The sequence below is a fragment of the Talpa occidentalis genome, unplaced genomic scaffold (assembly GCF_014898055.3).
Source record: "Talpa occidentalis isolate TD23 unplaced genomic scaffold, MPIMG_talOcc4v2.1 talOcc4.8, whole genome shotgun sequence".
NCBI lineage: Eukaryota > Metazoa > Chordata > Mammalia > Eulipotyphla > Talpidae > Talpa > Talpa occidentalis.
The window spans coordinates 430,453-453,198 of record NW_023605194.1 but is presented as its reverse complement, the minus strand read 5'-3'; the positions used below and the strand labels follow the sequence as shown (position 1 = coordinate 453,198).

The 22,746-nt window shown below is 72.2% G+C and overlaps 2 protein-coding genes across 2 annotated transcripts in view; one reads left to right on the top strand and one right to left on the bottom strand.

Annotated features, from left to right (window-relative positions):
* Positions 1-12,829, top strand: part of INPP5A (inositol polyphosphate-5-phosphatase A) — a 48,289-nt gene extending 35,460 nt beyond the window's left edge. The window contains exons 9-16 of the mRNA XM_037495883.2: positions 1,054-1,138; positions 6,544-6,639; positions 6,729-6,803; positions 8,454-8,527; positions 11,505-11,616; positions 12,330-12,398; positions 12,643-12,728; positions 12,804-12,829. Of these exons, the coding sequence (XP_037351780.1) occupies positions 1,054-1,138; positions 6,544-6,639; positions 6,729-6,803; positions 8,454-8,527; positions 11,505-11,616; positions 12,330-12,398; positions 12,643-12,723 (592 nt within the window). The 3' untranslated portion in view covers positions 12,724-12,728; positions 12,804-12,829. The remainder of the gene's footprint in view (positions 1-1,053; positions 1,139-6,543; positions 6,640-6,728; positions 6,804-8,453; positions 8,528-11,504; positions 11,617-12,329; positions 12,399-12,642; positions 12,729-12,803) is intronic.
* A 1,447-nt stretch (positions 12,830-14,276) lies between these two features.
* On the bottom strand, positions 14,277-15,416 carry NKX6-2 (NK6 homeobox 2). The gene is made up of 3 exons (XM_037497394.1): positions 14,940-15,416; positions 14,672-14,844; positions 14,277-14,566 (listed from the first exon to the last, which is right to left on the bottom strand). The coding sequence occupies exons 1-3, from the start codon at positions 15,343-15,345 to the stop codon at positions 14,315-14,317; spliced, it is 831 nt and encodes a 276-aa protein (XP_037353291.1). The 5' UTR covers positions 15,346-15,416; the 3' UTR covers positions 14,277-14,314.
* Between the last annotated feature and the right edge of the window lie 7,330 nt (positions 15,417-22,746).

The window sequence follows — 22,746 nt, the reverse complement described above, 5'->3', positions numbered from 1 at the left end:
GCGGGGCACCGGCCCGGGGCACCAGCTCTGCCTCCAAGGTCCAGCCCTTGCTCTCCACCGCCGCGGCCAGGCTCCGGGGCACGGTCAGTGCCCGTCACCCATCACAACAGGCTGTTTGCAAGGCCTGGAACATCGATCTTCACGGCTCTTCCCGTGGCTCTCCCGAGTCGGAGCGGGTATTGACGTCCTGCTCGTCCATCATAATCCCTGCTGACAAGGCCGTTAATTTCAGAACGGCTTTTTCCTCCTGGTCCAAACGGCGCTATATTGAAATTAAAAGTGAGCGTGCGGGGACCCTCCCCCTCCCCACGGCCGCCCTCCCTCCACCGGCCTTATTAATGGCCCCGCCCGCTCGGCCAGGGAAGGGCAGGGGGCGGGCCTGTGTCTTGATGACCGTGTTACATGACTGCATGGGATGGAGCCGCCGCTGGTCAGCAGGCCCTGCCGGGGCAACTCCATGCGGGGTCAGGCTGGACAGCTGCGCTCCCCCGAGTGCTCAGCTCAATCTGACGTTCTCAGGCGTCCCCTTGGTTTGGTCCTGCTGCCTGGCAGGGCTGACAGCTGTTTGCCTCCTGGCCCTCTGGGCGGCCTCTGTCCACTCTCCTCTCTGGTCTCCACTTCCTGCCCACTGGGAATGGGCCCTGGCTGGGTGAGTGGCCAGGGACCTGGCCTCCCGGGCACCAACTGGCCACGAGCTCCCTGGCCAGGTAGTGTTCACTGACCCTCCAGAAATGAGGGCTGGGCGCTGGAGAACGGGCCCAGAGGTCCTGCCTGGAGAGCTCCTTCCTACACCTGGGGTGAGCGTCAGCGTGCTTGGCTCAAGAAATAGGAATCACGGGGCGTGTGTCTGTGTGTGCACCGACGTGTCCCCCGCGTGCTGGGGATGGAGGACGCGCTGGGGAGGCAGCGACATGTGTGGCCCAGGCCAGTGGCTACGTCCACCCCAAAAGCAGCCACTCGCCAGCACAGGGCCGAGCCGCCCAGCAGCTGCCAGCCGAGGCTGAGGCCCGGCTGCCTCCCAGCCCCCGGTGACCAGCTTCTTCTCTGCCCCAGAATCCTCGACCAGCGATCTGAGAACGTCTCCTACTTTGTCTTCGGCGACTTCAACTTCCGGCTGGACTCCAGGTCGGTGGTGGAGGTAGGTCTGCCGGCCGCAGAGGAGAGCGGCACTCACTGCAGGCGCCCACTGCAGCAACCAGGGAGGTTTTACCAAAGGGGGCATTGCTGGAGCTGGGCTGGGGTGTGTGAGTCCCAGACGTCCTGTCCAGGGCGGCCCGTGCCCACGCCCCTGGCCACCTCACGCTGCTGGTGAGCGCCCCCCTGGGGTGCCCAGCCTCCCGGGCGCCTGTGCAACCATGCTGCTGAGACCCGCGGGGCAGCCTTGGCTGGGCCTCCCTGGGAGGCCAGTGAGGGGGGGCAGGGGCTGCCATGGGCCCCACCCGACTCCCACTAGCGGCTCTCCCCCTGCCCCTGTCCACCCTGGGTGTCCATCCTCCGGGGGGCCTGCGCCGGAGAGGGGTGAACGTCTGCGCAGAGGCTGAGCCGGCTTCTCCATTGACCGCCAGGGTTGCAGGCTCTTCCCGCGGGCGCTAAGCCGCCCGAGTGGTGATTGAGGCTCACGCCAGGCACCGTCCGGGCCGCATTGCGCTCATCAAGTGCCCCCTGCGGGGCCTGCTGCGGGGGTGCGGGGGTGCGGGCGTGCTTTCTGCCTGCGCGTGGAACTGGCAGCTGGGCGCTCAGCTGGCGCGGTGACAGCGGTGACAGCAGTGCCAGGCGCTCCCGTCTCCATGCGGCCCGGCGCCCGCCCACCTGCCACCCTCCCCACTGACAGCCGACAGCCGGTGACGGACGCGTCCCGGGGGCCAGTAGGGGCTGGCGGCCGGTCTCGAAGGCCAGCTGGGAGCCTTCCCCAGAGGAACGGACGCAGCCACAGGGGCGCAGGGCTGGGTCCACAGGGCTCCCCAGGGACGCGGTCTGGAGCCGCCCCTGTCGGCACAGAGGCTGTCCGTCAGCGTGGCCAGGCTGCCCTGAGGAGCCGGTCCCAGGCCGCCCTGGTGGTCGCAGCCCAGCAGGCACAGCCACACGGGCCCTCCAGGAAGGCCACCCGCCGGGCAGCCAGGTGACAGGGCTTGTCCAGTCTCTGTTCCCCGCCAGCCTCCAGGCCCAGGACCCCAGGTGGGCGCCACGCCTGCAGGCCAGTCCAGGCTGGGTGTCGTCACCTCTAGCGGGGCGTGCGGGCCTGGGCGGGCACCACACCATCCACTCAGGTGCCCCTGCCCTGGTCTTCCTTACCCTCCAGAAGCCTCAGGCAAGTCTGCAGGGTCAGAAGCCGGGGACTGTGGGGGCAGGACACCACGAGCCAGGCCGGGGAGCTGCCCCACTGCCCGGGAGCACAGGGCTGGGGCTTTGTGGGGCCGCTAAAGGCTGTGTTGTGGGCATCGGCCGCTCTTCACCGCCACAGGCAGGGGCGGGTCTCCTTCTGAGCACACGGCCTGCACACACGGCCTCACCCTGCCCGCACAGCCTCTCCTTGCGCGGGCACCCGGGCCTAGCAGCCTCTTCCTGCTGGCCGTGGTGCCAAGTCTGTGTGGCTGGCGGTGCTGGCAGGCTCGGGGCTACGGGACTGTGCGGGCCGAGCCAGCGCACAGCTGGGCTCGTTTGTGTGGTTTGAAAGACCCTTATTTGAAACAACAGAGTTTTAAATTCAGATTGTTAAATGTGCAGGTCTTCAGCGAGCAGCTCGTGCTGGCCTGCTGGCCGAGGGCCTGCGGGCTGCGAGTAGCTCGTCCGCGGCGCGGCGCGGCTTGGGGCTTGTGTTTGGGGAATTCTCCCTCCCGGAAAAGGAAAGTTGACAAACGTCAGCAGGAGTTTCCAGTTGGGAGTTGATGTGAAATTAACTGTCCCCATAACCGCAGAAAGAGGGCAGAAGCCGGCCCCTCCCTCGGCACCTTCCCCGCCTCGCCTGGCAGTTCTCCCCGGCTTCTGCCCTCAGCTGCCCAGCCTCCAGAGCTTGGCCCAGGCGCCATCCGGACAGCCTGGCCAGCGCAGGAAGGAGGGGAAGCCCCAGCCCCTGGCTGCAGGGCTGACCCCGCTGGGCAGTGCTGGGGTCTGACCAGGCCACGCCCAGAGCATAGCCCCCTCCGCCGGCAGCACCCAGCCGGGCAGTGTCCCTGGACCGGCTGCTGGTGTCCAGCGCCCCCCTGGTGCCAGTGCTCTGGCCGCCCTGGGCTCCAGGGCCAGCCCTGAGGGGATGAAAGGGTCTTTATGGCGTGTTGTTGTGCTGGGCAAGCAGCTGACAGTGTCGGACAAAGGCGGCGGGGAGGGCTGGGCCCATAACCGGGCTTTTCATGGACTGTGGTGCCCGCCACTAGCATCAGCACCCCACCCCACGGGGTGGCCGGAGCGCCCCGAAGCAGCTCTGTTAAGAGCAGTCTTCTTTGGGGCCATAAAGGGATGGGGTGTGCCGCTGCTTCCCGAGAGGATGGCAGGCCATGAAGCCGGGCTTCCCCACAGGGCTGACGCCCGGGTCCTGCCCGCCCTGCTGCCGCCACCCAGCCAGGCCACCATGTGGGTTCAGGGCTCAGGAGCCAGAGGGCAGCTCCTGGACCTGCCGTGGGCACTTTGAGGAGGCCGGAGGCCCGGGGCCCACCTTGGACACTGACGCGGCAGCCTCCCTGCTGCCCACCACAAGGGGCAGTGTGTACGGGTTCATGAGGGGGTTGGCCAGGGTCACTCAGGTCCCATGTAGGGGTCACTGTTGTGTCATTGCTGGGTGTGACCAGGCCCCTCCACCTGGTGCTCTCCACCTGGTGCTCACCACCTGCCACAGCCAGGCTGTGGGGTCATGGGCACGGCCTCGTGGGGAGCGTGTGTCCACCCACAGCAACTCCACAGGGCGGGGGCGGCCCCGAGCCCGCTGCCCGGCATTCACGTGGTAGCGGGATCCCCAGGGCAAGGCTGGGCAGCTGCCCCCCTCGGCCGCCCAGCCAGGTCCCACAGCCTCACTGCTGCTGGTCCCGGGCGGCCTCAGGACTCACCGTGGCCTCTGCGGCTCGAGCTGGGTGACCGTGGGCCAGACCCAGTGCTGAAGGCCGTTTCTCCACGGCCTTCCTTGGCTGGCTGGGGACGGGCCTGCGTCCTCGCCTGTCCACGCGCTCCAGGGTTCGCGTCTTCCCTGGTGAGACTGTCGGGGCTGACACCCAGGCAGGCTCAGAGTAGAGGGCTGGCCAGTGTGTCTGAACCCTCCCACTGCCCGGCTGCCCGGAGCCGAGGGCGGGTGAGACGAGGACAGGCCTGTGGACCCAGCCGGGGCCAGTCAGCACCCGCCAGTTCGGGTGGACGGAGCCCCTGGGGTCTGGCCGCTCAGGAGCGCGTGAGGGGCCTGCTCCCCCTTCCCGTGAGGACAGAGGCGTATGGGCACCGGTTGTGTCTGGGGACAGCGCAGGCTCCTGGGGACCTGGGGATGGACCCTACACCTCGCAGGGCCCTCGGCTTGTGGCCGCAAGAGGCCCTTCCGTCCCGGTCCATTCAGGCTGCTTTGCTCCCGCCGCTGCCGCCCTGAGGCCTCACTCAGGAGCAGAGGGTGTCACTATGCAGGGCCTGCCCGGGGGGAAAGGCGCTTTCTCGGGGCCCCTCCCTGCTCTCTGGACCCCACCCCTGCTCTCACACACCCCGCCCCCCCGCGGGTCCCCTCTCAGGCCCAGGCCTGGTGTCTTCAGGAGGCAGAAGTGTGAACACGACTCAGTCCTGAGAATGCCCCAGGCCTCCCTCACACCGTGGAGGGCTGTGCAGGGCCAGGGCCTGAGATTCACTCTGAGCCTCCACCCGCTCGGCCCTGGCAGGGTCGGGCTCCCCGGCCTTGGACTGTCTGCAGACATCTGTGCCCCCAGAACGTCAGGGTTGCCCTTGCCCCATGGAGACAGAGGCCCGAGAGGGGGACCCCGCTCACCCTGCCAGGACGCTGCTCCCCGCGCCTGCCCAGCCCCGCCCTCCTCCGGGCCGGCCGCCCTGGGCCCCACCGCCTGCCTCCGGCCCGCGCGGTGTCCCCTCAGCTCCAGGACGCGGCCGGCGCCCTCCCTAGCAAGGCGTCCTCTGGGCCCTGCCCGTGGCCCCTGCCCCTGCTGGGTGGGGCCTGACACCCCCCCAAAGGACCTGTCCGGGGCCCCTCCTCTGCGCCCTGGCCAGGCCCAGAGGGCACCACCTGAAACCACCTGTGAGCCCTGGACACGCAGGTGGCCTGGCCGCGGCTGTGGCCGGCTGAGCCTGGGTAGTGGAGGAGGTGCAGTTAGGGTGAAGCTGCTCCCCAGCCCCTGCTCCCCAGAAGTGTCTAGACCCCCTTCTCTGCTTTAACCTGCCCCTGAGCGTGGCAGACTGGAGCTGGGTGCATGGAACCCACAGACTCCCCTTACAAAGCAGCACTCTTCTGGGGGTGCTGTGCCGGGGGGTGCTGGGCTGGGGTGGCGGGGCCTGGGGCTGTGCGGGGCGGGTTTCAGCCTGGGCTCCCCCGGCAGTCCCGCCTGCAGCAGCGGGCAGAGCTGTTCTGCGGGCTGGGACCTGCCTTGCGTGGGCCTGAGACGGGGCGGCGGCGGGGACCTGGCTCCTGGGGTAGCAGCACCTGCTTCCAGGCCGGGGCAGGCGCGCGGGGACCCCTGAGGCTCCCGGGCAGCGATGGGACAAAGTGCCCCCGGCGTGGCCGCGCACGGTGAGGTAACCTCGGTCTCTTCCAAACATCACGTCTGGCGCTTCCCTCCCTTCCAACCAGAAGCGCCAAGGCCAGGAGGCCGGGCTGGGCTCGCGCTTGCTGCACCTGGGGGTGCGGAGCCCCGGGCCACCCCCAAGCGCCGAGGTAAAGCCTTTTCTCCAGTTACCAGCCTCGGGAGGGGCCGGAACTTCTGGACTGTGCCCGGCCCCGACACAGGCAGCAGCGCCCCCCTCCCCTCCCCCGGGCAGCCCCAGCCCCTCGCGCATCAGCACCGCTGGGGCCGCCAGCTGCCCCCTGCGACACCGGAGCCGGCGCCACGCGGGCCGGCCTGACCGCGGCTGTGCGCCCTGGTCTCTGCGCCCTGGTCTGTGGCCCGCCCCACGGGCACCCCCGCAGCCGGTCCCGCCCTTCGGGGCGCTGGCCCCTCCGATTCTTTTGGTTGCGCGACAAACGCAAGCGAGTCATTGCGGTGATTCCCAGACAAGCCGCCGCACTTGCGTGCTCCAGGCTGCGCCCCCGCTGCCCCAAGAGAGGTCTGCCCGCGGGCGGGGTGGGGGGGGCTGGCGGCCGGGGTCCGCCTCCAGGGTGGGTCTCCCGCCGCCCCTGCCTGCCCGGGTACCCCCTGCCTCAGCCTGAGGACCCAGCCCTTGGGACTGAGCCTGGGGGTGGTTTAGCTTTTACGCCCTCAGATGGCCTCCCCCAGGCCCCGGGGTGAGGGCGCCGGCTCTGCCAACCCTCCTTCTGACCCGCTGCCCAGTGCCAGGCGGGCTGCTGGCCCCTCCCGCCCCCGCAGGGAAAAGGGGTGCGGTGGAGGGCCGCGGCTGAGGCACCCCTGTCCGCAGACGCTGTGCGCCAAGGCCACCATGCAGACCGTCCGGGCCGCCGACACCAACGAGGTGGTGAAGCTGATATTCCGGGAGTCGGACAACGACAGGAAGGTGTGTGGCGGCAGTGGGCGCTGAGCCTGGCCTGGGGGCACCCCCTCCCACGCCCCCCCGCCCCCGCGGCTGACCCCCCTGCCCCACAGGTGATGCTGCAGCTGGAGAAGAAGCTCTTCGACTACTTTGACCAGGACGTCTTCCGGGACGACCACGGCGCCGCGGTGAGCTCAGCTGCGGGCCTGGGGTGGGCCCAGGTAGGCTCTGCCTCTGCGCCAGGGTGTGGCTGACCCCGGAGGGCCGAGGGACAGGTGGAGGGGACACCGGGCCGGAGGCCACAGGGCAGGGAAGGGCGGGCCTCTGGTCAGCACCCTGCACCCAGAGGCCGGCCTGCGCCCCCTGCCAGCTGCTCCCTTGCCCTTGGGGTCTCTGGGGCAGGTGGGCTGACTGGCCGCGCTCGCCGGTACCAGACTGGCTTTGTGTCAGCGAGTGCGGCCAACGAGCGGGGTCACGCCTGCATCGCGTGCCCAGCCGGGGGACCCCACAGCCTTCCCTGTGTGACCCCAGCTCCTGGCGCACACCTCGGCCTGGGGGAGCACAGGGGTCCTGCCCTCCAGGAGCATGGGGGTGGGGCAGCGCCACCTCAGGGGCACGGTGCCACCCTCTGCCCCCAGGGCAGCGCCCACAGGCTCAAGGAGAGCCTGGCCCCTGCCACCAGGTGTCCAGGGGCTCGGCGAGGACCTCGGGGCACCCTCTGAGGGCACGGGGAGTCACAGGTGCCTTGCCGTGGAGAAACGTCCCGCACTCCCTGGGCTCGCTCACCCCTGAAATCGGGTCCCCTGAAGGGGGCAACGTCAGTCTGAACGTTAGGACTCGCGAGCGGGTCAGCGGCCTGCAGAGAGGACTGCGCTGTCCCCTGGGGAGGAGCAGCCTGCGGGCTGGGCTCCGGGTCGCCCCCACTGGCCACCTCTGCCCGGGGAACGTCGTCCCGCCCCCGGCCTCGCCGGCCACCCCACGGTCGGCTCGGACCACGCGGAGACGCCCGCAGATGGATGTGGCGGCCGGGCCCGTGGCATCCTCCATCACCCACCGTCTTGTACCCGCCTGACAGAAATTTAATTCGAGCTGGCTCCTGAAAATAATCATTGTGTTTTAAGAGCGGTGATGGCCGGGCGTGATGGAGTGCGCCGGGCCTATTGACTGCCGCGTGATTTATGGCGTTGTTGAGTCGATATTCTCATCGAAGCTGTATAATTAATTATAAGTGCGGCTGTCAGGGCTCAGGATGGAGTGCTCTGGCGAGGATTTGGAGAGATTAAATTCCCCGGCCCGTCCCAGGCCGGCTGCCGCGCGGCTGCCAGTAGAGGCCGTCTGCTCAGCGTGCCCGGCGGCCATCGACCCGGCCTCCGTGTGGGGCGGGCCGCCCTGTCACCGTCCCCAGGGCCACGTCGCTGTGCCGGGAGACGCCGAGGTCCGTGTGGCTTTGGTCTCGCGCACGTGCCGTGTCTCATGGTTACCTGAGCAGGATCCCGCGCTGCCTGGCTGGGGCGCCGGCCCGGGCCGCCGCGCGAGGGCCCCCGGTCTGTGTGCACGTCGCCGCCAGCAGACCCCAGCGGGCCCCGGGCGGAGGGAAGCCAGCCCAGCGGGGCGGGCGACCGGCCACCGTGTCCCGCGTCCTGGGCCGCGGCAGCTGTGGGTCGGCACCCCAGAGGCAGTGGGTGGCGGGGCGGGCGTGCTGGCCGGTGAGCTTGGCCCAGCCGAGGCCGCCCCTTCTTCCCGGCCACCTGCGGGCAGCCTGCACACCGGCAGACGCCAGGCCCCCGGGCGCGCCCCGGGCTGGGGTCCCCGGAAGTGACCGTCTCCTGTTTCTCCAGCTCCTGGAGTTTGACAAGGAGCTGTCTGTCTTCAAGGACAGGCTGTGTGAACTGGACATCTGCTTCCCGCCCAGGTAAGGAAACCGCCGGTGCAGGTGGCCCCATGCCTGCCGCGTCGCGCCCACCCCAGGCCTGGGAGCTGCTCCCCCGTTTCCCTCCTGACCGGTGACCCGGGGCCGGGGAGGGAAGAAAAGGCCCCCCGGGCCCCCCACTTGCTCCTTTTCCAGACCCCAGGTGGAGACTCCCGCCCTGCGGACGTGCCCCGGGAGGTCTGGGGGCCGCTGGCGGGGCACGGGGCCGGGCTTGGTTCCCGTCTGGCTCCCTCGGGCTCTCGCTCGCCCGGAGCAGGTGCTGAGCGGGCAGGGCGTCCGCGCCCGCCGTGCTGGCCAGGCTGGGCTGTGCAGGAGGCCCACGCCGCCCTGTGGGCCCCTGGCCCCAGCAGCGTGTGGCTGCGCATTTCTCCCCAGCCACGCAGGCAGCAGGACAGACCTGGGCCAAGCGCCCAGGCCTGGTGGGCAGCGTCGGAGTGAGTAAGGGTCAGGCCCATCAGCGCAGGGACAGGCAGGCTCCCGTGGCCACGGGGTCTAGCAGCTGGCCCGGAGCCGCTGTGGGCACAGACCGTGGGCACACCCCAGCAGGCTGGCCCTCACTGTCCCTGCTGGCTGCCACGTTGGCACCGCAGTGGGCGGGCAGGGCCAAGCTCCAACCCCAGCGCCCCATGCTGGGAGGGACTCCCCTTTCAGCCGGCCCCCGCACCCTACTTGGCCCCGCACCAGGGCTCCCTTCGACTTGGAAACCGTACTTGGGGCCGACACGGACTTGCTGTGAGGCCCCTGACAGCTGCCAGTCTTGAGTCCAGGACTCGGGGCAGTGCCCACCCATGCCAGAGACTTGACCACAGCCAGGGCCGTGGCTCAGGGGCCTCCGGAAGGTGGCGGTTGGGCGCCCCTCTTCAGGATGACCCGGGGGGTGAGGGGGTGACCTGCACAGGGGGAGGCACCGTGCGTCCTCACAGGAAGGGGCATTGGGACCCCACTCCCTGCTTGGTGCCTGAGCGTGCCCCCAGCCCCGGCTGGGCCCCTCACCTGGCTGGGCCCCTGCGCAGACCCCAGGGCGGCTCTCCTGGCCCGCGGTTGGGCTCTGCCCTGGGCAGCCGCAGGCCCCCAATAGCCTCTCGGGGGAGGCTCTGAGCCTTAGGCAGGAGCTGGCCCAGAGGCCGCCCCAGCACCTGGATCTGACAAGGGCCAGTGAGGCCACGTTCCGGCCACGCAGGGGTGGGGGCCGGCAGAGGCCCTGCTGACCTGCCCAGCCTGTCGGCCTCCCGGGGCCACACTGTCGGGAGTCGGGTCAGCCGGCCACTTGGGCACCAGGTGGGTGCCGGCCCCTGGCCCCGAGCACCCTTTGTGGCCATCAGCGTCGAGCCGCTGTGAAGTCAGGAAAATGGTCCGTCTTAAAGTGACAACAGCAAACCTGCTCCTGGGCGTGCGGACGTTTTCAGGGAAAGCGACTGTTCTCTGAAGACCGTCCTTGCGGGAAGGCTCCGCGCTGGCCATGAGTGGCCGCCGTGAGTGGCCGCCCCGAGCTCCGGCCCCGCGGGAAGGTCTGCGGCTGGGGCCTGGCAGCTCCCTGGCCTTCCCCAGCAGAGGAGTGAGCGGCCTCTCCAGGGAGCGGCTGGGGGACAGTCGTTGGCCACGTGGGCGCTCTCAGTTGTCAACAGGGTTCGGGGAACCCGGCTCCCCCAGAGCCCGCAGCACCCCGGCCCCTGGTCCTAGGGATGTGGCAACCGCCAGGGGTGCCCACAGCTGGAGGCCTCACGGTCCAGCAAGGCCCAGGGCACACTGTCTCCAGGGCCCAGGGACATCCCCAGGGGCCCTGGTGGCATGTGGCCGTCAGCCACTGACTGCCCAGCAAGTGGCCGCTGCCCCCCGCATGCCACTGGACTCTGGCTGGGACAGGGCCCTGACTCCACCCCCACCCCTCGCCGGGCGGTCACCACCTCCTCCCCGGCCTGCCCCTTCCCGGGAGGTCAGGGATAGCGTGTTCCTGAGACGCATGTGGAGGCTGCTGTGGGGCCGTAGGCACAGGCTTTTCCTCGGGGACCGGATGGCCCTTCCCCCCGACCCCCAGGGGTCTGGGTCACCCCCAGCAGTGGGCACCTGGCCAGGCCGGGGGTGGGGGGGCGGCCGCCACCCGCCCCTGTGGGGTGCAAAGTGGCTCCGGGTCCCCCAGCCAGCTCAGGGCCCCAGCCATAGCCTGGGGGGGAGGGGCACGGGGCCCAGACAGTCTTTCCCAAGCGTGTTGGTGATGTGATGGCGGCGGCTGGGCTACCTGAAGGCGCCTGACGGTCACCTTCGGCACTGGGATCTCAGGCCCCCAAGAGCCGTGGTTGTCAGGCACCCTGACTCTGGCCCCCTCGGCAGAGCGGCCTAGACACGCGCCTGCCTGCGGAGGAAGGCCCCAGCTGGGCTGGCCACGGACTCCTCACCCCATACTGGTGTCGGGGTCACAGGTGCCCTGGGCGACGGGCCAAGGGCAGCGCCCCCACCATGGCTTCAGGACTGGCTTCTCTGTCCTCCTGAATCACCTTGGACCCTGCGGTCTGCCTGGCACCAAGGCCACACAGGCGCAGCGTCCACGCTCGCCTCAGCCAGGGCCCTGCGGTGGCCCCGAGGTTGGTGCTGTGCGGAATGCAGGCAGCGCGCTCCCCTGCAGGCCCACCCTGGACAACAGGGTCGTGTCCAGACCTGCCATGGCCGGACACACAGCCCCCAGCCCTGTGGACCCGTCTCCTCCAGACGCCTGGGCTGGCCACCTATTTCCCAGGCGAATGTCCCCTCCACAGGGGCCCGGGACCCTCCCCCTGGCCTGTGCCCAGCAGGGACCTTGCCCGCGCGGCAGGGAGCCAGGTGTGAAGGCAGAGGGGGTGGGTGGAGCCGCCTGCTCGGGGAATGTCCTCCCCGGAGACGCTGCAGCCGGGATTCGGTGAGCGCAGACGCCGCGGGCTTGCCCGGGGTCCCAGAAATGTCCCGTAACCCTCCCGTGTCTCCACAGCTACCCCTACAGCGAGGATGCCCGCCAGGGCCGGCAGTACATGAACACCCGCTGCCCTGCCTGGTGCGACCGTGTGCTCATGTCCCCCGCGGCCAAGGAGCTGCTTCTGCGGGTGAGTGTGGGGTCCGGTTTCCCCCGGAGCCCTGCCCCGCCCGGAGCCTGCGCCCCGCTGGGGGCCACGGCCGTCCCCGGGGCCTCGCCGCATGGAGGCGGCAGGTGGGAGCCAGCATCTCCTGCCCAGGGCCCCCGGGCAGCCTCTGGGGCCCAGCCCGAGCTGCTTCCGCCGCGGCCCCGGCCAGCGAGCAGGTAAAGGCTCCGCTGCAGCCCCGCCCGCCCGCACAGCCTCATCCATCAGCCACGCCTGGTCGCCCCCGCCTCAGCCAAGGCGGGGCGCTCGCTGAGGTGTGCCCGCCCTGCCGTCTGCGCCTGTCTCCAGCCCGTTCCGCGCCGCCTGCCTCGATTACCGCGCTGATGCTGACGCTCGCCTCCTGCTCCCCGCAGCCCCCCATGCCTGGCGCGGAGGCAGATCCGCCCCGAGCCCCCGGGGCTCTGCGCAGGGAGGTCGTCACCTGCGACCACATCGGGCCGGACGTCTGCACGGGGCTCCCTGCCGCCAGAGCCGCGGCGAGGGCAGCTGCAGGGAGCCCAGGCCTGGCCTGGGGCAGGCTGAGCTGGCCCTGCTAGTCCGGGCTAGTGGGCCCTGGCGGGCGGGCGCGTCCGCTGGGGTGGGCCGGAGAGCATGGCCCCCTCGCCAGGCCAGGGGCGGGGCTGTCAGGACAGGCACCGGCGGGCTCCCCACGGCCTCCCCTCTGTTTGCTTTCCCAGTCGGAGAGCGAGGAGAAGGTCGTCACCTACGACCACATCGGGCCGGACGTCTGCATGGGGGACCACAAGGTGACGCGCGGGCGGCCCCTCGTGCCCAGGTGGCCTCACCGCCGGGCGGCCGGGCTGTCCACCCGCTGCTGGGCGAGGCGCGGGGCGGGCGGGGGCGGAAGGCGGGCAGAATGAAGCGCACGATTGGACTCTCGGTGAGGACTGCCGCGGCCGCAGCCCACGGGCCCGGGCGGGCCGGCCGCGGGGCGGGCCGCGGTGGGGGGGCCCCGGCCGCCGCCCGGAGCTGACGCGCTGTCCCCCGCAGCCCGTGTTCCTGGCCTTCCGACTCGCGCCCGGGGCAGGTAAAGCGCGCGCGCGCGTGCACACGTGCTGTGTGGTGCAGTGACGGCGGTAAATATGCCCCCCCCCGCCCCCCGCGAGCCCCCCGCGCGCGTGGGCCCGTGACGAGCCGCCCCTTCCCCGCAGGGAGGCGGAGCCCGCGGCCCGAGCGGCCCCCGCGAGCCCCCGGCGCACACCCCGGCCGCCGCCGCCCCCGTAGCCCCAGCCGCCGCGCCGGCCACGCTGCGCTTCCACCGGACGCGGACGCCGCACATACCTCGCCCGCCGCGCCGCCGGCGGCACCACTGCCAGGGCCCGTGTCCGCATCACGCTGCAGCCGCTTTCCATTTTTATATATAAATATATATAGATATATACTTTTTAAAGATAATTTATAAATCTTACCAAAACGTATGCTAAGTACACCGTCCAGCCCGCCCCGGCCGCCCGCCCTGCCCAGCCCGCCCAGCCCGGGCGCCGGCCGGCGGGCGCGCAGCGAGCGGTGCCCCCAGGACTTGCGAACCGTCTGTCTGTCTGCGTCATGTTCTATGGTGCCGAGTGTCCTGCATTAAAACAGTAATACCCGGGAGGAGAGAGACGGCGGCCTGCTGCCCGCGCGGCCGCGGCTGTGGCCCACCCCGAGGGCGCCTGCTCCCCGCCCCCCCAGACACTACAGACCCGGCGGCGAGGGCCGGCGGCGAGGGCCGCGGTGGGCGTCCAGCCCCAGCTGCCCCGCCCTGCCGCAGCCCCGCCGCCGTCCTGGTCACGGGTCTCAGCTGTGGTCACTTCGGAGGCCTTTAGAAATGACCGTTTTGGTTCCTAAGCAATAAAATTGACCATGGAGAAACAGCTCTGCCTGGGGTGTTCCTTCGCCCCGCCTGCCCCTCCCGCCGCGCGCCCGGGTCACCCTGGTGGGAGCCGACGGGTCCCCTCGCGCCGCGACGGGGTGGGAGCAGCCGGGACACGCACCTGCGCCTTTGTCAGGGCGGCCCAGGCCGGGGTGCCCGCGCCAGCAGCGGGCGCGGGGCGTCCTTGTCGCGGCTGTCCGGCTGCCCGGCGTGGGCGGGGCCCAGGGAGGGGCGGGCCGAGCCGGGTGCAGCCGCCCTGGCCCCTGGCCCCGCGTCGAGCCCCCTTCTCGGGACCGCGCGGCCCGGCGGGGCCCAGGTGCGCGCCGGCGCTTTAACAGGGAGGCCCGGGAGGCGGCCCGGGAGCAGGGCGGGGCGCCCCTCGCCTCCGGGACGGGGAGGCCCGGCAGGGCGGTTGCGGGGGGGCCGCCCCTTCCGGGCGCTCGGGGCGCTGAAATCTGGCCCGAACCCCACCGTCTGCCCGACCCCGCCGCGGGCCCGCGGTCCAGAGGGTGTCGGGGCGCGGGCGGCGCCGGGAGGCTGAGCGCGGGCGGCGCCTGCGCCCGGCCCGGGGCCCTCCCCGGCCTTCGCGGGGTCCGGGGCGCCGGCGGCGCGGGGTCCGGGCGGCGGGCGGCGCGGGCGGGCCGGGCGGGCCGGGCCGGGCGAGGAAAGGACACGCGGAGCAGCGCGGGCGCCGGGGCGGCCGGACGGGCTCAGTGTTTATTGACCAGGGAGGGGCGGCCGGGCGCGCGGGCCGGGCCGCGCTATAACTTACTCTGTAAAAATATATACACGCGCGGCCCGCGCCCCCGCTCACGACGCGCCCCCCGCGCCGGGGCCGCCCGCGCTGGCGAGCGCGGGGCGCGCGGGCTTGTGCCGCCGGAGCAGCCGCGCCACCTTCTCGGCGTCCGAGTCGGGGTCCAGCGGGCGCGTGTACTCGTCGTCCTCGGCGTCCGAGCCGCCGCCCTTCAGCCGCTCGGCGTCCGAGTCCTGCCGCCTCTTGGCCGACGCCATCTCCGCGGCGTGCCGCTTGCGCCACTTGGTGCGGCGGTTCTGGAACCACACCTGCGGGCGCGGGGGCGTGAGGCGCGCCCCGCCCCGCCCCGGCCCGCCCCGGCCCGCCCCGGCCGCGCCCGGCGGCCCGCTCACCTTGCCCCGGCGGCCCCTCACCTTGACCTGGCTCTCCGTCATGCCCAGCGAGTAGGCGAGCCGCGCGCGCTCGGGCCCCGCCAGGTACTTGGTCTGCTCGAAGGTCTTCTCCAGCGCGAAGATCTGCTGGCCCGAGAAGGTCGGCCGCGAGTGCTTCTTCTTGCCGTCCTTGTCCAGCGCCGCGCCGGCCTGGGCTGAGAGGGGGCCGGTGAGCGCGGCCGGCCGCCCCCGCCCGCCCCCCGCCCGCCCGCCCCCCGCGCCCCCCGCCCGCCCCCCGCGGGCCACCTACCCGGGCCGGCCAGGCGCGGGTCCCTCCAGGGCGAGCCCTGCACCACGCCGGGCCAGAAGATGGGCGCGCGCCCGGGCAGCTCGGCCAGCGGCTTGGGGTAGCCGCGCGCCACGGCGGCCGCGGGCCCGAAGTAGACGCCGGCCGACGAGGCGAGCCCGCCGAGACGGGGCAGCCCGCCCAGGAGGCCGCCGCCCGCCGCGCCCACGGGCCGGCCCAGGATGTCGCTGATGCCGTGCGGGGTCCCGAGCGGCAGCGGCGCGCCCAGGCCGCCCAGCGCGGGCGCCTTGAAGCCGGCGGGGCCCTGCAGCGCGTAGGGGAACAGCGACGTCTTCATCTCGGCCATGTTGTGCAGCGCGGCCAGCGGCGCGCTGCCCAGCACGAACGCGCCCGGGCGGTTAGCGTCCATGGGCGCCGCCGCCGCCGGCCCGGGCGCCCATCCGGGCCCCGCCGCGCCGCCCGCCGCCGGCCCGAGGGCTTGGCGCGGCCGGGCGGCCCGGCTGCAGGGGGCGCGGGCGCCGACGGCCCGGGGCGCGGCGGGCGCGGGCGGCGCGGGCGGCTCGGCGGGCGCGGGCGGTCCGGGCGGCGGGCGGCGGGCGCGGGCGGCTCCGGGGCCGGTCGGAGCGCGCGGCGCGGGCCGGGCGCGCAGATAACCGCGGGGCCCCCGCGCGGCGCGCGCGCTGATTGGCCGCGGGCGCCCGCGGCCCGGCCATTGGCCCGCGCCCCGCCCGCCCGCGCGCCCCGCCGGCCGCGCACTCCATGAAGGGCCCATTAGCGCGGCGGGCGCTCGCGGGCTGTAAATTCGCCCCCTGATTTATCTCCCCAGGGACGAAATAAATCCGGCTGGATGGGAGTTTAGTTAGGCAAAGGTTTTAATGGGAAATCAGGAAAAAATACGAGAACATATTTTATGGCCTGAAGGCATGCAGATTTGAGGACCCGCGCGGCGGCTCCGGGCGCCCCATTGGGCGAAGAGCCGCGGGAGGCCGGGCGCGGGGAGCCGGCGCGCACCGTGCAGGGTGCAGCCCGCGCCCCGCCATCGATTCCCCGCCGCGCGGGCGTGGGCTGGGGCGGCGGGGAGGGAGCAGGGCCGCGGATGCCTCCGGAGAGCGCTCGGGCGGCCGGCCGGCTCGCACGCGGGACCCGGGAGTCCGCGCCCACTCCAGGCGCGCCGACCTGTCCCGGGGCCACCGGCGACGGCTGGCGCGGGGCCGCACGACAGGCCGCCCCCTCGCGCTGCCGGCTGGAGGGCGCCCTGGCCTCGCCCAGCCCTGGGAGCCGTCCCTTGCCGGGACGCGAGGCCTGCGGTTCTGAGCCCGCGCCGGGTGCTTCCCAGCGGCGAAGTCACAGCTCGGTTCCCGGGAGGCAACCCCGGCGGAGCGGCGGCCCCACCGGCGCCCAGGCCCGGGGCCCAGCGGCTCCCTGCGGACGCGCGGCCGCTCCCCGCCTGGAGGCCCGCGGGCCGGGGCGGGCCGGGGGGCACGTTCAGCGTCCTGAGTGGGTCGGTGTCCGAAGCGCAGGCCCGGAGCCCCAACCGCGCTCGGGCGCGGGAGCCCGTGTGTCGTCTCTGGACAAAGAGGCCCCCACCCAGTTCCCATAGGTCGCCGAGGACTCCCGCGCGGGGAGCAGGGCAGGAGGGCGCGGCGCGGTGCCCGGCCCGCGCGCGGCGCGCAAGGTGGGTAGCGGCTCCGCGGGCCCGCCCGCTGCCCCAGGGGCGCGGCGCGTGCGGAGGGGGCCGGCTCGTGGCGGGGCGGGCGGGCGGGAAGGCGCGCCGGGCGGGACGCTCCCGACGCGGTGCGCCCGGCAGCAACGACTTTCCCGCTTCGCGCGTGCCGCCGGGGTCCCGCGGGCTGGGAGCGGGGCGGCCCCCGCGGCTCTGCGCGAGGACCCAGGGTGCGCTCGCACACGACCCTTGGGGCGCCATTTTCGTTTGGGGCGCAAAGCGCAGGGTCCCCCGAGCGAGTGGGAGAGCCACGCGCCGCGGTCGGGCCCCCCCGCCGCTGTGTGCACGCGCCTGGCGGGCGGGTCCGCTGCTGCCTGCTGGCCGGGCCGTCGCGGGGTGCGGGCGTCGCTGCCCCGAGGCTTCCCCCCCAGCGGAGCCGGCGCGGGTCTCTGGGCGCGGAGGTTGGCGCCGTCCAGGGAGGGGCCGCAGCGTGAGCCCCGGAGACCCGCCCCCGGGGACGGTCCCGCGCGGCCTTGCCCCCCCCCCCCCCGGGGCTCCCGGCGGGGGGCGGCGGCCCTGGCGGGGCGGGGGCCGGGGTCGGCCCGCGCCCTGCGGAGCCCGCCGCGGCCTCTCGCTTGTCCGCGTCCGAGGCGCTCGGCTCCAGGCACACCCTGGCGCCCCAGCCCTGTTTTAGCTCCAGGGAAAGGCTCGTGGGGGTCTCTCTCCGCTCCCCGGCCCTGCACGAGTCCCTCATGGGGCTGCCCACTGGCCCCAGCGCCAGAGGTGGTTTGGGGTGCCGGGGGTGAGTTGGGCCGTTCTGAATGTGGGGTGCTTCGGGGGATTCCGTCCTGCCTGGCGCTGGGCTCCCGGCCTGCAGGAGGCCCGCCCCTCCCAAGTGCCCCGGGGGGCCTAAAGCCTCTCAACTCCTCCGGTGCCTCTAACCCGCGCTCCCCTGACCAGGCTGCCCCGCACCCCTCTCCTGAGACCCCAGGCGCCGCCCTCCTGCCGGGAGGGGAGGCCTCGGGGGCCCGCCGCCCAAGGCTCCGCCAGCCCCGATGCCACGAAGGAGGCCGCGAGCACCTGGGGAGGCCGCGAGCACCTGGGGAGGCTGCGGGCACCTGGGGAGGCCGCGGGCAACTGGGGAGGCCGCGAGCACCTGGGGAGGCGCGCTCGGGCGAGTGGCCCAGCGCCCCTCGCCTGCAGGCGCCCTCCCTCGCCGCGAGCCCCGCGGGCTCCGAACCAGCGCTAGGACAGGACAGGCGCCTGCGGCGGGGCGGGGCGGGGGGGGGGGGGGCGGGATCCCGCCCAGGTGGTCCCTGGGGAGGGCGGCGCCCAGCAGCGGCCGGGGATCTAAACTGCGGAAAGCGCCCCCGAGGGGACCCCTTGAACTCGGCTGCCCGGGCCGGCCGGAGGGGGAGAGGCGGGTCAGCGGGCCGGAGCCCAGGGGCCGCCGCTTCCCAGCCCAGGGCCGGGCGGGCTGGGGCCGGGCGGGCCGCCCGCTGCTGCGGGGCCTCCGAAGGGCGACAGGGAAGGAAGCGGCCTGCAGCAAACACCGCCCGGCAAAGCCCCGGGGCAGGGGGTCTCGGGAAAGCGCAGGCCCGGCCCGCCGCGCCCTCTCCTGGCCGCGCTCCCCGCAGGGCCCCAGGGCCAAGCGCCGCGGGCCCCAGGGGTGCCGGGGGGAGGCGGCCAGCCAGGGGCGGTGGGAGGGGCGGGGCGCCTGGGCCGGCACCCCCTGCGTTCCTGGGGGGGCCCTCATGCGCCCTGGGTCATCGCGGGGCAGTGGCCAGCGTGGCCAGCCAGGTCTCCACCCCACCTGGCCTCCCCAGCCCCCTCAGCGCCCCCGCCCCCCCCTTGCTCGGGCGGCCGCACCCCACCCCTGCTGGCGAGCACACCTGCGCCCCTGAAAAGGGGGCCGGACAGGGTGGGGCAGTTCCCCAGATGACAAGGGCTCCCAGGATGGCTGGGCCTCTGGGGGGCTTCGGGCAGGGTCCCCCGGGAGCTGGGCGGTCCCTGGAGGAGCCCAGTGGGTGTCCAGACCCGATGAGGTCGCGGGCGTCTGGGCCCCAGGCCTCTGCCGCCTCGGCAGCCCGGGCTATGGGGGCCGGGGCGGTCTGTGGGGGCCGGGGCGGGGCCTGGGCCTGGCCGGCCTCGACTCTGCTTGGACTTTGTTCCTCATCCAGGTCTTCGTAAGAGGCCGGTTGTGGCCGCAGGGGCCCAGGGTGCGTCCCTGCGGTGGGGGGCTGACTGCGAAAGGGGGTGACGGTTCTGAGTGTGGAGCAGTGGGCTGTGGGCACCGCGGCGCGGGGCTGCAGCTGGACCTGGGGTGGCGCGGGGTCAGGGCGCTGGAGGACGCAGGAGGCGCGGCCGAGTCCTCAGGAGGGAAGTGGCTGGCCCACCCGGGGAGGGCCCAGTGGCCAAGGGGCTGCAGTACTGCCCACTGGGCCCTCCTGGCCCGTCGTCGCCCCCGGGCGCTGACTCTCCCCTGAGGCGTGGGTCACAGTCGTGATGACAGCCCAGGCCTCCGCCTGGGGACCCTGCGCAGGACCCTGCCCCTGAGCCCACCCCGGTCGCCCGCAGCCGGCTGTCCAGTGGTGCTTCCCTCCACGGCCTACGCAAGGGGAGGGCTTGGCCTGCACCCAGAACCAGCTCAGCGGCTCCCTCAGGGCCGAGGGAGGCACTCCAGGCCAGGGCCTGTGAGAGAGGAGGGACACACCGGTGCCGGACACCTGTGCACACTCACCTGGGCCCATCACCCAGGCTGTCACCTGGGCCAACACCTGTGGCCATCACCCACGGCCCGTCACCCGTGGCCATCACTGGCCGTCACCTGTGGCCCTCACCGTGGCCATCTTGCGGCCCAGGAGGCTGCAGCCCGGGTCCTCTCCACCAGCAGGTCCCGCCACCGAGCCAGGGCTGTCTCACCACCCGTGTCTGGCTCTCGGGGTTCCGAGCCCAGGCCTGGTTCCGGGCGGGTGCCCAGAGAAGCAGGGAGGCTGTGGGGTGCTGGGCACCAGCAGGAAATGGCCACCACATCTCGTCTCGTTATCTCCACTCCACCTCTCGCCTCTTCACAAAGAATTAAGATCTAGAAGGCGAGGATCTGAGAGCCCTGTCGGCCGCAGCCCCGTCCCCGCCCAGCTGCTGCCCCGTGCGCGGCTCCTGCCCCCTCCGCTCTGAAGGACTGTGATAAAAACGTCAAACAATTAGACACTGTCGGCCAACACGCCTTGTGATTGAGTGGCCAGGCCGGGTGCGTCCCCTGAGTCACCCTGGCAGAGGGGGCCGCCTGCTGGCTGCCAGGAACCCCCTCCGGCCTCTCGGGCTGCAGTGCAACTGCCCTGAGTGCTGGGGTGGCCTCACGGGGCCGCGGGGGGCCTGGCCACGGGGAGACCAGACCGTAGGGGGCAGGCTGCCAGCACCCCGGCCCGGCCGGGTCCCCGGGCGCCCGCAGCCGAGCGCCCAGCGCCCTCCCAGCCGCACCCCCGCCCCCCTGCAGGTGGAGACGATGAAAATTGATTTCTCCGTGGGAAGTGGGATAATTAAACTGGTTGTTTCTATCTTCATCATCGTCATCATAAAATCCAGGACGGCGCGGCGAGGAGCGGAGTGACATTGTGTGTCTTCGTGAGGGAGCTTTAATTGAACAGAAATGGCCTGGCTGGAAGTTGCCGGGTGATATTTCAAAGCGATTGGATAATGATGCCAGTTAATCATTTTTACAAGATATAAAATTACTGGCTCCTCGAGGAAGATCATTAAGGAAAACAATTGTTCACAGCAATTGAAAATAGAGCTTTAATTATTTAATACAGAGATTAAACTAGTGGAGACCAGCGTTGGACCAGGCGACTTAATAGAAATTTATATACAAGCGTCCGTGAACGGTTTCGTTTTATTAACCCGCCCAATTTCTCTCCCCGAGGCGGCCCTGGGCCTGCTCTCTCCACGCCGGGCCCCCGCAGGGTGGGGGGGCTGAGCCCAGGACCACGGTCGGGGGCCAGGAGGGCCTGGGCTGTCCTGGGGCGATGAGCACGGGCTGCGGCCCCTGGGGCGGACACTCCTGCCTGGCCCCGGGCGGGGCTCACTGGCCCTCCTTGTTCGCAGCCACCGGGGCTTCAACAGGCTTTAAAGGCCTGGAAATGGGGAGCCCCCGCCCCGCAGCCCCTCCCGAGCTTGGGCACCCCAGCGCGCACGGTTCCCTTTACGTTTTCATTTTTAAAGTTTCCTACAATAAACATGGATTTTCATCAATAAATAAAACTCCTTGTTTTAAAAATCACCCCTTTCAGGAAGTAAATGAAGAAAATAAATAGAACTTTTACAAAAGGGACAACAGTGGACGCGGGCGTCCCACTGGGGTGAGACCGTAGGGGGCAGGCTGCCAGCACCCCGGCCCGGCCGGGTCCCCGGGCGCCCGCAGCCGAGGGCCCAGCGCCCTCCCAGCCGCACCCCCGCCCCCCTGCAGGGGTGCCCCCCACTTTCCAGGGGTGTGACTGGCCGGCGGGAGCAGAGCCTGGAGCAGAGGCCGGGGCGCCCCCACCCCCCCCCCCCCGCCCCCGGGCTGCAGGCGGCACCTGCGTCCCCCCGGCCTCGCGCTCCCCCCCGTGCGCCGCCCCCGCCCGCTGTTTTAGGGTGACATAAATTTCCCGCGGGCCGCTCGTCCGCGCCGGGATGGATCGCGGATCGCCGCGCCGGCCGCGGGAGCTAATGGATAAGGTGATTTGTTATGTTGCCGGGACATAACTCAGAAAGTTCCTGTAAGGCCGGCCGAGCCCGCGGAGCAGATGCGCCCCGGTGAAATATTTCCAGAAGCTTTCACGCGGGCTTGGGCGCGCGCCAGGGCCTCCTCCAGGAAGGCCCGTGTTTCCAGGCCGGGCGGCGCGACCCCGGGTCACCGCGCGGGCTTTTTTTTAAATGAAGCGGCGGAGTCCGCGCGCCTGCAGGGAGGCGACCGGGCAGGGGGGGCCGGGGCTCCCCTCCCGCGGGGGGGGGGATTCGAAGCTCCGATCTGGACCTCATCACGGGCTCTCGGGAAGCCTCACCTCGGCCAGCTGCCCGCAGCGACGTGAGGGGCCCCCAGCGCCCCGTGTCTGCCCGTGGGGAGAGCTGGGCTGGCCGCGGCTCCCCGTGTGCAGGTGGGCAGGCGAGCAGGCACGGGCAGGTGAGCGGGCGCAGGCAGGCGAGCGGGCGCGGGCAGGTGAGCGGGCGGGGCTGCAGGGCGGTGCGGGCAGGTGAGCGGGCGCAGGCAGGCGAGCGGGCGCGGGCAGGTGAGCGGGCGGGGCTGCAGGGCGGTGCGGGCAGGTGAGCGGGCGCAGGCAGGCGAGCGGGCGCGGGCAGGTGAGCGGGCGGGGCTGCAGGGCGGTGCGGGCAGGTGAGCGGGCGCAGGCAGGCGAGCGGGCGCCAGGGCTGCAGGGCGGCGCGGGCAGGCAAGCGGGCGCCAGGGCTGCAGGGCGGTGCAGGCAGGTGAGCGGGCGCGGGCAGGCGAGCGGGCGCGGGCAGGCGAGCGGGCGCCAGGGCTGCGGGGGCCGGCAGCGTCGCCCACAGAGGTTCCAGCCTCCGCCACAGTGGAGCCCGAGTGGGCCAGCGCTGCCTGTGCCCCACCCCAGCCGCTCCGGCCTGCCTGAGCCGGCCCCCCATGCCCCCCACCCCGTTGTGCACACATGGTTCACCCCCAGCGAGGCTCCTGGACGACTCGAGCCTGACGCCAGGGCTGAGGGACACTGGGCCGCGCCGGTCTTGCCGGAAGGGAGGACGCTGTTGTACGCGCAGGGTTGTGAACGTGGCCACCTCTGGCATGATCCTGCGTGTCCCCGGGGCCGGGCCCCGGGTGGTGTCTGCGGCTTCTTCCTTCCCAGCTTCTCCGCAGCCCTCTGCGCCTGGTGTGGCCTCTGCGCTGGGTGGAGCCGTCTTGGTGACCGACCATCGGGGCAAGACCGTGGTGTGCACTCTTCCCTGGCTTTGAGCTGACCCCGCGTCTCAGGGGTCCCCGAGCGCCTGGCCTGGCCAGTGGTGTCCAGGGCCCAGCCAGCGTGAGACGCTGCCCCACCCGCCTCCCAGGCGCGGGACCCATGTGCCATCTCTCTGCCCACGGCCCAAGGGTCACCTGGGGACAGCCAGCCTGAGGATGTGGCTTCTGTGCGGACACCT